The sequence below is a fragment of the Quercus lobata genome, chromosome 3 (assembly GCF_001633185.2).
Source record: "Quercus lobata isolate SW786 chromosome 3, ValleyOak3.0 Primary Assembly, whole genome shotgun sequence".
NCBI classification, from domain to species: Eukaryota; Viridiplantae; Streptophyta; class Magnoliopsida; order Fagales; family Fagaceae; genus Quercus; species Quercus lobata.
Window position 1 is genome coordinate 68,088,822 of NC_044906.1, and position 15,088 is coordinate 68,103,909.

Below are 15,088 nucleotides of genomic sequence, written 5' to 3' on the forward strand. Positions count from 1 at the left end.
TCCTTTTCTCCTATAAGTGCAGATTTTTTTCAACTTTTGAGAGGCTCCTACTGCAACAAGCAACCTACAAGGCTTGTACTCGTATCGTTCAGTCACAAAGTAAGTCCTCTTCTTTTGGTTTAATGTAAATAAATTTCTTTATTTAATTTATTTTAGGATTTATAACAACTTTCTTATACTTGTGTGAGTTTGTGTCTAACGTGTGTGTGTATATATATATATATATATGTTGTTTATTAAAAAAAAATAACTATTTTGTTTTTGTTTTGTATTAAGGTCATGAGTGATAGCAATTATCATACTAAGACTGATAGTCAATCGGTTCGAAAATTGAATTTTGAAGATGAGGATTCACCACTTGTGATAGTTGAACAACCAGAACCAATATCAATAGATAGCAATGATAAAATTCATGCCAATGTAGAAGAAGAAGTGATTCCGAAATTAGGAATTGAGTTTGAGACTGAGCAAGATGCGTATGATTTCTATAATAGTTATGCGCGTGTAGTTGGATTTAGTATTAGGCGAAGTAAGGGCCACAAGGGTGATAAAGATGGTTCACGTAAATGGTTAGATAGAGTTTTTTGTTGCTCTTGCGAGGGTATACGAGGGAATGACAAAAGAGATGATAATGTGAAATGCCATCGTCCAGAAACAAGATGTGGTTGCAAAGCAGAGATGAAAATTAGTTGTAGATATAGTGAAAAATATTGTGTGGTAAAATTTGTGTCAGAGCACACACATGTCTTAGCTTCTCCTCGTAAGCGTATATTCCTTCGATCTCAAAGGTCCATTAATCCAGCCCAAGCTGTTGAGGCTGAATTAGCAGATAGTTCTGGAATTGCACCAAGAGCAAGTGTAGGACTAATGGCTCGAAGGGTAGGTGGACTTGACAATCTTGGCTTCATTCCTGAGGATTATAATAATTATTTGCGTACAAGACGAACAGAAGAGATGAAAAACGGGGATACAGGAGGCTTACTTGAATATCTTCAAAGAATGCAATCTGAAGACCTTAATTTTTCTTATGCAATTCAGGTTGACCTTGATGATCTAATTACAAATATTTTTTGGGCAGATGGTAGAATGAAGTTGGATTATGAATATTTTGGGGATGTAGTTTGCTTTGATACAACTTACAAAAAAAATAAAGAAGGTAGGCCGTTTGCATTGTTTGTTGGTGTAAATCATCATAAACAAACTATCATCTTTGGTGCTGCATTGTTATATGATGAAACATCTGAGACTTTCATATGGTTGTTTGATTCTTTTCAGAAAGCAATGTTTGGTAAGAAACCACAGACTATCCTCACAGACCAAGATGCTGCAATGGCAAAGGCATTAGCTTCACAATGGCCAGAAACACATCATCGTTTATGTGTTTGGCATATGTACCAGAATGCAGCTAAGAACCTCAAAGAAGTGTTTGGAAGGTACAATACTTTTGCAGGAGATTTTAGTAGTTGTGTATATGACCATGACTATGAAGATGATTTTTTAGATGCATGGGATAATATGCTTGATAAATATGATCTAAAGAATAACAGTTGGTTGCAAAGACAATTTGAGTTAAGGGAGAAATGGGCTTTGGTTTATGGGAGGAAAACATTTTGTGCTGATATGTCTACTACTCAGAGAAGCGAGAGTATGAACAGTCAAATTAAAAGGTACATAACTTATAATTATGACTTGTTGCGTTTCTTTCATCACTTTCAAAGGTTGGTTGATGATAGACGTTTTGAAGAGTTGAGAGCAGATTTTAAAGCAACTCAAAGTAAACCATCATTAGAATATCCAGTAGAAATATTGAAGCATGCAGCAAGTGTTTATACTCCTGCAGTATTTAAGTTGTTTAATCGTGAATTATGGCTCACTTGGGATTGTGAATTGCATAAGGAGGGTGAGGTTGGATCTGTGGTAATATATAAAGTTATTTCTCCCCGTAAATCTCGCCAACACATTGTTCAATTTGATTCATTGGCTTCTACAGTGATGTGTAGTTGTAATAAATTTGAATTTGTTGGAATTTTATGTGCCCATGCCTTAAAAGTGTTATCTCTTCAAAATTGTAAAAGGGTGCCAAATCAGTATATTTTAAAAAGGTGGACAAAAGATGCAAAGGTTGGTTCTACAATGAAAAATTATATGCATGTAGGACCACATGACCAAAATGCAGATGTGGGAAGTCGTTATAAAGTGTTGCTTAAATTGTATTCTAATTTGGCAGCAAGAGCTGCACTGACTGATGAGACTTTTCGTATTTCTTTGGATGCTCATGAAAGTACTTTGAACAAAGTAGAGGCAAATTTGAAAAATTTATCAATTGAAGAATCTACTGTTGGGAGCACTCATTTCAAATCAAAGGCTCAACAAGCTAATGATAATATGCAGCCTACTAATTGTGAAGGAAATAAAATTAAAGGAATTAAGCTTAAAGGGAGACAAGCATGTGTAGGGACATCTCGTAGAAGAAAGGGTGCATTAGAGAAAGCTACAAGAAAGAGAAAACGTCAAACTAAAGCATCCTCTCATATTCAACAGCTCACACCGGTATGAAATTTGTTTTTTGTTTTGTTACTTTGTGCTTACGATTTGTTAGACAATAGTATGTAGTAATACTCTAAATTATTTATATGATTTTCATTGTGAAATGTATCAGGAAGATAGCATGAGAAATTTAAATACACCTGGCTTTACTGATATGCTGAACTTGACACAGGTAATTAAACGAAAGTTTATTTATTGATTTATTTTTTGCTTTTATTTTTATTTGTTTCATTGTGAAATGTATCAGGAAGATAGCATGGGAAATTTAAATACACCTGGCTTTACTGATATGCTAAACTTGACACAGGTAATTAAATGAAAGTTTATTTATTGATTTATTTTTTGCTTTTATTTTTATTTGTTTCATTGTGAAATGTATCAGGAAGATAGTATGGGAAATTTAAATACACTTGGCTTTACTGATATGCTGAACTTGACACAGGTAATTAAATGAAAGTTTATTTATTGATTTATTTTTTGCTTTTATTTTTATTTCATTGTTAAATGTATCAAGAAGATAGCATGACAAATTTAAATACACCTGGCTTTACTGATATGTTGAACTTGATACAGGTAATTAGATGAAAGTTGATTTAATTATTAATTTTTTGCTTTGATTTTATTGATTTCTAATTTGTTATACATTTATATGTAGGCACAATTACCCAAAGTGGGAAATCAAAGAAATTATGAAGATGTTGAATAACAAGATAGAATTGAAGATAGAAGTGCGATTGCTTGTAGGAATTTATCAGCCACGCTCCAAGTCCATAGAGATCATGCATTGAGATATTAACTTAATTTTGCAAATTTTTTTATCTTTTACTATGGTTTTCTAGATGTGTCTTTTAGTTAGATCTTGTTAGCAAATGGGCTCCTTGAACTTCTGTATTTGGGGGAGGAGCATCGTTTTTTGTTTGTTTGTAGGTCTAAAACTTCTGCTTCCTTTAAAAATTATCTTCTTTAAACTTCTGTATTTGTGGCACTTGCCTAATTTTGTTCATGGAGTCCTATTTTAATTGTAGTGACAAAGTTTTTGACTCAGAGTCAATTGAAAGTCATATCCATATAGAGAAAATACCGGTGGGTTTTAAATTTCATATATGAAATCCTATTAGTCTAGCATGACAGTACAATTGTAACTAGCCTCTCCTAACAAGTTTACTCCCTGCCTATGGATTAGCCTTTTCTTGATAGCTCCAAGCAATGGCCAAAGCACAGTGGCTAGCCAAGCAACCCAACTGACAGCATGGTTAGCCTTGAGAAGCAAACTTTGGGACTTCACTCTTTCACTCTTCACCCCTTCAAATGGCCGAATGGCCTCTCCTTTTATTTCTTCATCTTTTCCTTCTTTTCTCCCTTTCACACTCTTCACATCAAGTCATAATAAATGCAAGCCAACTTATCTTGACTTTGCTTCAAACAATTTCTTTTCTTCAGCTCTCCCTAAGCCGAATCACCCTTGCCTTTTGCTTCTTTCTTTTCTTTCTTACTTCCAACGTGTCCCACAAGTTTAACATCATTTATTCATTTATGTGGCTTGACTTTTGTACATCCCTTCATAAATGTTGCTGGACTTTTGTACATAATTATAGAGGAAAAGATGAACTCAATTCTTCTCTTTCGGACCAGATTCTCCAGCAAGTTCAATTTGCTTTGCTGACTTCTTGCCAATTCTCCAACAAGCTCATTTAATGAGCTAAGACAAAGTGTGGGCTGGACAGTGCACCCAACATTCACCATCATCAAGGGATGTGTACAACTTCAAGCAGATAAAATTGTTTCTCTGTTTCTGCAGAATTGGTGTGGTTCCCCTGTTTTTGTTTCGGTAGAAACTATTTTTCCTGCATACAATGTTTTGTTCCTACATAATAGGTCCAGTTTCATCTTAAAAAAAAAAAAAAAAAAAACATCTATTGAGACATATCCGACTTTATCTCAATTGAAACACAAAACCAAAACATCAGTCCAAGCATTCTCAGCAGATATCCATTAATCCAGTCAATCCTTATCAAATAGAGTTTGATAAAATAATGAAATCTGGAATTTAAATAAAATATTATCCATATATTCAAATCAAAGTGTAATCTCTACAATAAGATATATACAAGAGAGCTTCTATGGAGGAGCTTCCCGTCCCAGTCACTCATTTAAGAATTTCAACAAACATGTAAAATACAAAATCCAGCAACCCCAATTATTTACTGACTACAACCTTTACATCGTCCAAAAACGTTTTTCTTTCCACATGTTTCATAATGGAACAAAAATCAAACACCATAATCACCATAGACAAGTCACTTTGTGGAAACCAATAGAAGCAGATGAACACTTGAAGATGAAGTGAGGATGTGTCTGTAACCGGGGCGAAATGAGGATGAAGATGAACACTTGAGACGTCAACCACATAGAGAAGAGAAAAAAAAGAAACCTTGAAAGCCTTGAAGGTTGCTTGTTTCAGCAGAAGTCTCTCAAAAGTTGAAGCAAATCTGCACCGGACAAAAGGAACCTCTGTGGCATACAAAAACAAAAGCAAAAGCTGGAAACACTTTGGGAGAAAGGAATATAATGAGACAATATAGGGAAGAGTCCAAATCAAAAACTAAAGCTACGGCAAGAGACAAAATTCAAAAGAGTTCTTGTTGACTCAAACCACATGGAGGAGAAAAAAAAGAAACCAAAAGCCGGAACAGAGAAGAAATTAAAGCTGCGGAAGAAAAAAAAGGGGAAGAGTCCAAATCAATCCCAAAAGCTGCGGCAAGAGACAAACCACATGGAGAAGAGAAAAAAAAGAAACCAAAAGCCAGAACAGAGAAGAAATAAAGCCGCGGAAGAAAAAAAAAGAAAGGGATTTTAACGTTAACGTTTCAGTAACGTGAGTGTTAAAGTCAGAATTATTTCATTTAATGAGAAATGCTAGCTGTCCAAAATTTATTGGTGGAGCATGAAGTGGAGCATAATTGATGAGACAGAAGATTTGGACTCCTTATTATGACTTATTAAACGTCCAAATTTAGGAGTTGTGAATTCGAATAATAGCACCCTATTATTGTATGAATTGTTCCACACCATACTTGAATTGAGCTTAAGTGAGCTGGAGAGTTTCTTAAAAAAAAGTGAGTTGGAGAGGTGACCACATCAAAATACGGACTAGTTGGTTCAACCAAGAGCTAGACCTAAACCGGTTTTGTCAAAATCGATAACTGGACCCATTTTCGTTTGGCCAAAAGCTATGGCAAAAGCAAAAGAGACACTACTGTGAACTCCACTCCCCCAACACCATTTCAATCTCACAGTGGCGGCAAAACCCCACACACACAGAAAAATCAAAACTTGATGACGACGGAGGGACCCTCCTCCTCCGCCTCCTCCTCCAGCTGCAACCTAGCGATTCTTGACTCTCTCACCGACGATTCCATCCGACAAATCCACGATAGCTACACCGGCTTCTGCGCCACCACCGCAACCCTTCTCACCGGCGCCGGTGACCTCTCCGTCGGCCCAGAATTCATCGCTCACGTCCATTCCCTCTGCCACCACGGCCTCCACTCTCTCGTTCGCGACCACTTTCTCAAGTCACTAGAGGTATATATATACATATGTATCTATGTATGCAAGATTGTCATAATGCTCTCAATTTTCAAAGTTAGGGCACTACTTGTTTTGAAAATTTGTACTCCAATTAGGGTTTCGTTATCTGTGTGTGTGCAGGAAATTTTTGAGCAAAATGGAGCTTCGAAATTTTGGCGCCATTTTGATGCTTACACCAATTTTGCACTTCTCTCCAAAAACCAACCCCCTGTATGTATAGCATCAACCTCTATATATATATATGGCAACGCTACAATCACTCAATAGCTTATTATTGGATTAAAGTTTCAAACTTTTCACCTTTGGATTATATGTTTTCATTCTTAACATGCACACTAAATTTCATATATTGGATGCTGTTTACTATTCAATTCATACTCATTTTTTGTGGGTATTTTTAAAATAAAGAAAGTTTTTTTTTTTTTTTTTTTAATTTATAATTCAATTGTTACAACAAGTGGGGAGGGGGGATTTGAATCGTGGTTCTCCTTAAGAAGGAGACCAGGCAACACCATTGAGCTACAAGACTCTTGAAAATTCTAAAATACAGTGCTCCTGGGTACGGGCATAAACTGTTTAGCCTGTCATGGGTGCCTCTGAATTACCCGACAATTGGTTCTGATGGGTGGGGTCTATTACTCATAGGTTTTACTAGCTAGAAGCGAGTTTAAAGGGCCCTTCTTTAGAGAGGTTCCCTATGTTATCCAAACTTGAAATTTAAACATCTTATAGTTGTGTGTGTGTGTGTGTGTGTGAGAGAGAGAGAGAGAGAGAGAGAGATCAATTAAAATTCTTGATAAATATAAGGTATTGAATTGGAAAATTGGTGACTTGCACTTTTCTTTCCTTTTTTTTGGAATTATACACACAACACATATGGTGGATCATGAACTGGCGATCTCACCTTCTACATTACATTTACGAGGGTAATGTAGAGAGAGAGGAGATGCCATTAAGCTACAACTCATTGGCTTAATTGTGAAGTGCAGATATGCGAGAGTGAGGTTCAGGAAGTGTTGTGCAAAGCTCTAGAAGAGATATCTTTGGAAAAGCAATACCAGGAGAAGTGCTTGTTGATGTTGTCTCATGCTTTGCAGTCCTACAAGGATCAGATGTCTGAGGGAAGGCATCCTTCGGATGCGGAGAGAAGCCATCTCTTTTCTAGATACCAATTACTTGTGTCTTCAGTGCTTATGGCTAGTCTTCCTCGGCATTTTCCTGGTATATACTTAATGATATATCTTGATTGATTACTAGTATTCTTGAGCATAGTGTTTTTTGCTGAGTACGTGTTGGCTAAAAACTAGACTTCAATGAATGCTATTTGGTAGTTAGCATCCTTCATCTAAGTATCTTTTCATTTTTGGCTTGTTCTGTGTGTTATGAAGATTGAAAGTTTGGGTGATGGATATTATAAATTCACATTTGATGCATCAAAAATTTATTTGGGTCGGGTTCAGGTATTGCTTGGATCTGCATGTCAGTATCCATAGCAAGTGAATACATTCTATTTGGTGGCTCAGTATAGAAGAAAAAAAGCTTAAATTTTGATTGATAATTGTCAATCTAAATTATTTTGTTATATTCTGGCACTACCCTGTGCTCCCAAAAAACATAGAAGCCCAAGAAAGAATATATGCATTTATTTTTTTCCCAAAGAATGAATGTATTCCTCAACAATTGATTGAAATGGGAGGCTTTAAGAAGTATTTACCATGTAGGGTTCTTGGGAAACCTACTTATTTCTATACCAAGGAGTATTTGAGCTCATTGAGTAACTAGATATAGATGGGGCAGCAATCATTGCTGTCTTGATGCACCATGTGTTGGATTGATTTTCTGCTGAATGTTCTATTTGTTTGCCACCACCCAGTTCTCCACTACACTAGTCAGTACAAGGTCAAGTCACTCAACTGTAATTAGGTGTGCTTTAGGATTAAAACAATCCACTTTTCTTATTTTACCTGATTATCTACACTGGAGATCTTTTGTTTTATGCTGTCTAAAAATTAGTTTCGTGCGAGTGTGTAACAATTTCCTGATTTTACTTTAATTTCTTCTTTTTACCTCCCAAATGTTCTTAGAGATACTCCACTGGTATTTTAAGGGAAGGTTGGAGGAATTGAGTACAATAATGGGTGGAGAGTTCGACGATGATGAATCTCAAGACAAAGATGAAATGGATTTAGATGAAAAAAGCAAAATCTCTTATAGGACTGGTGAAATGGATATTGATGAATGTTCTCACCAGGGTAGGTTCTTGGAGAACAATAAGTTGGTAAAGAACATTGGGAAGGTTGTTCGAGATCTTAGAAGTCTTGGATTTACATCTATGACTGAAGATGCCTATTCTTCTGCCATATTTCTGCTTCTAAAGGTGAGCATGTGTTCCATTTTTGCAATAGCTGTCCAGCTTATTTCTTTTCACCCATACATTGGCCTTTTTCTTTTCATTTCCAATATTGTATTGTTGTATTGGACATCCTCTTTTCCAATACTATATGTGAGAATCACATCTCACATTTTCTTTGTATGTAATTTGTCTTTGGGTCCCATCAAAATTTTCCTGTATGTGTGGCAGGCTAAAGTACATGATTTGGCTGGTGATGATTACAGAAGTTCTGTTTTGGAGTCCATTAAAGGGTGGATACAGGTATTTTTTCTTGTTTGTGTTGCCTTATTTTTTTAATTATCATTTTCTAAAATCCCTAATGTTTTAACCTGTTATCTATCCAAGATGTTTTCATTTGCATTGCACTTTTGATTCAATAAACCTGGTCCTCTTTTTGAGTTAATGGATTAAATTGTACTGGTCTATACCATATGACAGATGCTTTCTTGTCTATATATGCGGAAGGTCATTGAACAATTGCTGAAGATATTATAGTTGTTTCAGCTAGGCATATAATTATTTGGTTTATATGTAATTGGGTTTTTTATATAAATTATTTGTTAGTTATAATATGGCTATATACAAAATTGTATTAGTTCTTTGGTCATAAACTGTAATTTGATTTGATTTCAGGAGCTACTGTAATTGTCCAAAAGTTCTTCCTGCATAGAGTGAATGCAATCTGCAAGATGCTGTAAAATTGATATTGTTTTTCTTGCCATGTTTTGTATTTCTTCTGCTTATTTTTCTACTGCCCTCCATGCTAGTTTTCTAGTTTAGGTATATATTTTTATGCTACTAATAAATGACTCCATATACTTGGAGTTATGTCTCCCAGGCTGTGCCTCTCCAGTTCTTCCGTGCACTTCTTGCTTATCTTGGTGACTCTGTTAGTTATGATAGTCCTTCATCTGGTCTCAAATCACCTTTGGCTTCACATCCTTCGTCATGCTATCCCGGAATTGATACTCCCTCTCAAGGACTTGTTAGATGGCAGTTGCGGCTAGAGTATTTTGCTTACGAGACATTGCAAGATTTAAGGATAGCCAAACTATTTGAGATAATTGTGGATTATCCTGACAGGTGATTCCTTTTACATTCTTAATCTGGTATTTTCCTTGGTTTCCTATTGTAGAAGTCAAGTAAATGTGATTGTTACAGTGGTCAAGTTGTCAAATTGTGCACTGGTCTTGCTTTATTTTTGTTTCTTATAAATGAGAAGAGAATTAAGATTCTTACAGTAGCTATAATTGCAACATAATTTGATGTGATGAGATCTCTATATCAACTGGATGGTGAAATGGGTGTTAATGTTTGATACAATCACCTGAATGCCTGAAAGATTCTCCTGTGGTTGTCCTCATTCTGTTTTCCATTTTTCTTTTCCTAATTTTTTTTTCTAATAAATTTTGCAGCTCTCCAGCTATTGAAGATTTAAAACAATGTCTTGAATATACGGGACAACATTCTAAGTTGGTTGAATCATTTATCTCAGCACTACAATATCGCTTGCTTACTGCTGGTGCCTCAACCAATGACATACTGCATCAATATGTTTCAACTATTAAAGCACTACGGACAATAGACCCGGCAGGTGTTTTTCTTGAAGCAGTTGGTGAACCAATAAGAGACTATTTAAGGGGAAGGAAAGATACCATAAAATGCATTGTGACAATGTTAACTGATGGGACTGGTGGAAATCCTAATGTATCTGGAAATGCTGGGGATAGCCTTCTTGAAGAATTAAATAGAGATGAAGAAAGTCAAGAGAATACTGGTGTTGATGATGATTTCATCACCGATGACAAGCAAGCATGGATCAATGCTGCCTGGTATGTTTATGCTATCATGGCAATGGATGATATGTAACTTAGTTGTACCTTTAAGCTTGCCTTGTCAGTTGACTGATATGTCTCCATGAATTCTGCCTGTCAGCTGGGAGCCTGATCCTGTAGAAGCTGACCCATCGAAAGGTAGTAGGAACCGGAGGAAAGTTGACATACTTGGGATGATTGTTGGCATAATTGGTTCAAAGGACCAACTAGTCAATGAATATCGTGTTATGCTGGCAGAAAAGCTTCTCAACAAATCTGATTATGACATTGATTCAGAGATACGAACTTTAGAACTCCTCAAGGCAGGTGGTTTGTATATTGGAGTCTTTGATCTGTTTAATTAGCTCTCCTGGTTGTAGTTGACATTTGGCATTCTCTTTGTTGCGTTAGAATTTTCCGCCTTCATTTTCATGGTGGTACTGTCATCCTGCAGATACATTTTGGAGAGAGCAGCATGCAAAAATGTGAAATAATGCTCAATGACCTGATAGATTCAAAGAGGACAAACTCCAATATAAAAGCAACCATTGCTCAGACCCCTCTGACAGGTAGCATTTTGAAATTAGGAATGAGATAAACTATGATTAGGTGACACCTCATCAAATTTGATGGTGCCACACCCATCTTCACATTCCATGGCAAGAATACTTTCCATATCCAAATCATTCAAATAAATCTACAAACTATGATGGATGGCATTTTGCTTGAATAAGTGTAGTATTATGATTTATATCTTTCTTTAGTAGTTTTTGGGACTACTTGTGCCATGATTGCCAATAGGCCATCTTAGTTTCTTATGATCTATTCATTTATGAAAAATTTTCAAGTAATCTTTGGTGAATAAATTCTTAGGGGCTGAGCCGGGGGAGTCTGCAGTGTCAATGGATATTCTTGATGCTACAATCATATCTTCTAATTTCTGGCCTCCAATCCAGGTATAGAGGTCACCACTGCTATCATTGATATCAATCATTTTAAATTCTGGTAGTTGGAAAAGGCATGATAATTTACGTGATCTTTGTTGACGGTCTCCTACATGGGGTTATACTTATAGTAACTCTGTTCAGTTCATTGCTGATTTCTTTGTTAGCCGTTGCTTTTTTTTTTTACAGAATAATTTGTTTCTAATTCTTTTGACTCCTTTGTGTTCATTGTACATGTGCATTAAGTAGTCTTATTTCAATAAATTTTTAATTTATTTATAAAAAAAAAAAGGTTTTCTGGCAATATTACTTGACGTGCTATCTAGATGATTGGGCATATTTACATGTTTTCTCATTTCTGCAATCACACACACTTTCTGCTGTCTCTGCATGAAGTATCTGTTTACACCAACACAATAGACCTATATCTGTCCCTTGCTAACAATATATATACTTGGGTTAAAATTTCTTCTTTTCAAATGACAATTTCATTTTTCCTTAGCGACAAATTATTTTTGCTCTATTAACCTTGAAGAAAATTTTCAGGATGAGACCCTTAATGTCCCTGAGCCAGTTGACAACCTGCTCTCTGATTATGCAAAGAGGTTTAATGAAATCAAAACCCCTCGTAAGCTTCTATGGAAGAAAAATCTTGGTACAGTCAAGGTATGGTTCAAAATTAAAAAAATGCAATTTGATACTCACTGATATTTGGATTACTCCCATGTTTAAACAAAGCAAAATTTTTCCAGTTCCTTTATATCTGTCCTGAATCAGTAAATCATTCACTTTTTTATTTATAATGGATGTGCAGTTGGAGTTGCAATTTGAAGATAGGGCAGTGCAGTTCACAGTGGCACCTGTACATGCAGCAATTATTATGCAATTTCAGGATCAAACGAGGTAACCATGGGAATTATCTGAATGCATTATATGCTATTCATTAATAGTGTAACCGCATTTGTATTTTCTACTTTCAGTTGGACCTCTAAAAATCTTGCAGCTGCTATTGGCTTACCTGTAGATGTACTCAATCGAAGGATAAATTTTTGGATATGCAAGGTATCTGATAACATTCACTTACTCAGTTAGTGTTGGACACTTGATAGATCTAATGAAAACTCCTGGATTGCTGCTGAACATACATGACCAATTCAATGATTCATTCTAGTGAATGATCAATTAGCGTTGGACACTCAATAGATTTTTAATAGCTGAAAAAAAATAAGGCTTACTTGCTTGGTTCAATTTCCTTTACCTCAGAACTTTCCACATTATACTGGCAATGGCACCAATCTTCTTTTATTGACTTTGTGGTTATTTTGAATTGTAGGCTTTGTTGCTTTTTTTGTGAAGTCAACCTTTTTGTTTTTTTTCCTTCCAAGTACTGGTTAAATCTGCTCAATTAGGTAGAAATTTGGTAATCCATAAATATTCAAATATATTACAATCTTCAAGGGCTAGGGTCAAGATGAAAACTAATTTTATTAACCTCCTTTTGTAATCAGGGAATCCTTGCAGAATCACTTGGGGTAGACTCTAATGATCATGTATTTACCCTGATGGAAGGCATGGTTGAAACTAATAAGAATGGTGGAAATAGTGGTAGTTGTGAGGAGATTTTAGTTGGTGATGACGAGGGAGAGAGATCTGTGGCCTCTGTTGAGGATCAAATACGCAAGGAAATGACTATTTATGAGGTATGTGATGTGAATTTGAGAATTATTTGATGTAATTGCATGAATGGTTGTTTGAAACTGTTCCGTTGTTTCTTTTTCTGACTTTCCTCGTACAAATTCCAAATTAGTCAGACTCAAGACCCTGCTTTGAAGGATATTTACTTTTATTTATAGGGTTGGGTGGGTCTGGTGTTTCATTTTGGACTAAAGGCTATAACTAAAAGTTACTCTTAACTCACCAAGGTTAAGTAGAAGTAGATATCCCCAGAAAAAGAGATGGGGAAGAACAGAAATTTCTCTCTTCACTCAGCAAAAAGCTAGCCTTAGATAATACTCCAGAATTGGATCATCAAACAACCTTTTAGGTTCCAGCAGATAATTTTCTGTTGCTGATCATAGCTTTGTCAAGTAGTAATTATTGAACTAGCCTTCCCAAGAGGGAAGAAAGAAATCACTGAAAATGTAAATGACTGGGAAAAAAAAACTGTTTCTTCTGGCTTAGTCTGATAACCATGTTAGATTTGGCTACCCCTGGGCAATCATTTGGTTAAGTATCAGAATTAAAAGGAAGATTTACAAGTACTTATGCATCTGCATGAAATTTATTAATTGTCATCTTGTTCTATGAATAACTCTAAATCACACTTGCTTCTAGAAATTTATCATGGGGATGCTCACAAACTTTGGAAGCATGGCATTAGATCGAATTCATAATACTCTCAAGGTAAGAATTGTTCTAACAGGCTCCTTAGATTTTGATTTAGCTACAAATTTCATGATTGCTAAACTAAATTACTTTTTAACACATTGCTCTAGATGTTTTGCGTAGCTGACCCCCCTTACGATAAATCGCTCCAACAACTTCAGAGCTTCTTATCTGGTCTAGTTTCTGAAGAAAAGTTGGAACTGAGAGATGGAATGTACTTCATGAAGAAATAATGACTTGTCATTAAGCAAGTAGAGCTGGTGAGATTTCCTTTAGAGTTAAACTATTATAGAGTGGAAAGGTCACAGGATAAGCTTCTGAAAGCACAATCTTGTTATATACTTTTCTGTTCTCTTCATTTCATGAGCTACCGTAATTGAACCTCATATATGCATTTCCCAATGTTTTAGGAATGTCTTCAGGAAGAGAGTGCTAAAATTTCAGAGTTTTTGCAATCTGTACATAGCCCTGTGAAGATGGCAAATCTTTGTGGCAGGAGTGTGTCACAATTATCCCGAGTTCTAGTTGGGACGCTAATTGAACATCATCCTGTTTTCTGATGCAAGTTGCAGTGTCTTTTAAGATGGTTTCCAATGGATCTGTGGAGAGCAATTTTGGGTTATTCCTAAGATCATCTTCAATTCTCTGCAGAAAACATTTTTTTGGCGTGTGGAATATGGATGCACACAGAGCTGGAGTTCTGGAGAATAGGCATTCAAAATTGCAGGAATTTGAAAAAAAAAAATCCTATTTGAGTTATTCTTAACAGGTTCCTTTGGCTTTGATCCATTAATTAGTAAGTTTATTATGATTTGTATTATTAATAGGTGTATAAGTCTTACGTGTGCGCTCTGAATTTTAAGATGGCCCTGAGGCCCTTCTCTGTTGAAATTTGAAACTGCTGCATTTTTTGATGAATTACATAACAGCTACCAAAGAGCTTAGTAACATATGGAATCCATTGAATTTCTTTTAAGCATTCCTTTTATGCTTTTAAGAATGTGAGCTTTCTGCAAAATTTATGATTCTAACAGGGCCTTACATAGTCTCATCAGAAGGATTAGATAATGTGATTTTTTTTTTTTTTTTTTTAATCATTGGCCCGGTCTAAAATGTCAACAAAATGATGCATAAGTGCAGATGTATGGCAGTAAGTCAGCAGATCTTCATAATTTCCCGACGGCAATCAATGTCATTTGTTCATCTTAATTGAAAGTTGAAGAACCTCAACATGATGTCTTGTGAAGAACTCGCAGTTTGGTGGATTGAGATTCAGTGCAATACCCAAGTGCAATTGAATCAATTAGCCAATACAAATTTTTTTTTTTATAACTTTTTGTATTGCACCAGATTATCCCAGTTTAGCAATGGTTCATCCTTTACAGTGTTCAAATGAGGCCCTATATTATTATGGG

The 15,088-nt window shown here is 35.6% G+C and overlaps 2 protein-coding genes and 1 long non-coding RNA gene across 4 annotated transcripts; all 3 read left to right on the forward strand.

The window, feature by feature from the left end:
- The first annotated feature begins 279 nt into the window (after positions 1 to 279).
- Positions 280 to 2,242, forward strand: LOC115981324 (protein FAR1-RELATED SEQUENCE 5-like). Its single transcript, XM_031103476.1, has 2 exons — positions 280 to 1,917; positions 2,228 to 2,242. The coding sequence occupies exons 1-2, from the start codon at positions 280 to 282 to the stop codon at positions 2,240 to 2,242; spliced, it is 1,653 nt and encodes a 550-aa protein (XP_030959336.1).
- Positions 2,243 to 2,448: 206 nt separating this feature from the next.
- Positions 2,449 to 2,838, forward strand: LOC115979935. The gene is made up of 3 exons (XR_004089245.1): positions 2,449 to 2,550; positions 2,660 to 2,719; positions 2,795 to 2,838. It is a non-coding gene; the product is annotated as an uncharacterized LOC115979935 (long non-coding RNA).
- Positions 2,839 to 5,644: 2,806 nt separating this feature from the next.
- On the forward strand, positions 5,645 to 14,418 carry LOC115978689 (anaphase-promoting complex subunit 2). Of its 2 annotated transcripts, XM_031100535.1 has the most exons (17): positions 5,649 to 6,132; positions 6,259 to 6,348; positions 7,128 to 7,359; positions 8,223 to 8,515; positions 8,720 to 8,791; positions 9,369 to 9,613; positions 9,946 to 10,362; positions 10,466 to 10,667; positions 10,799 to 10,913; positions 11,218 to 11,300; positions 11,835 to 11,954; positions 12,103 to 12,191; positions 12,269 to 12,350; positions 12,797 to 12,988; positions 13,623 to 13,691; positions 13,784 to 13,933; positions 14,084 to 14,418. In XM_031100535.1, exons 1-16 carry the CDS (start codon positions 5,884 to 5,886, stop codon positions 13,904 to 13,906), a joined length of 2,673 nt encoding a protein of 890 aa, XP_030956395.1. In that variant the 5' UTR covers positions 5,649 to 5,883; the 3' UTR covers positions 13,907 to 13,933; positions 14,084 to 14,418. The 2 variants fall into 2 exon arrangements, with proteins under 2 accessions (XP_030956396.1, XP_030956395.1); XM_031100536.1 differs by lacking the exons at positions 12,269 to 12,350; positions 13,623 to 13,691; positions 13,784 to 13,933; positions 14,084 to 14,418 and having other exon boundaries at positions 5,645 to 6,132; positions 12,797 to 12,915.
- Positions 14,419 to 15,088: the final 670 nt, after the last annotated feature.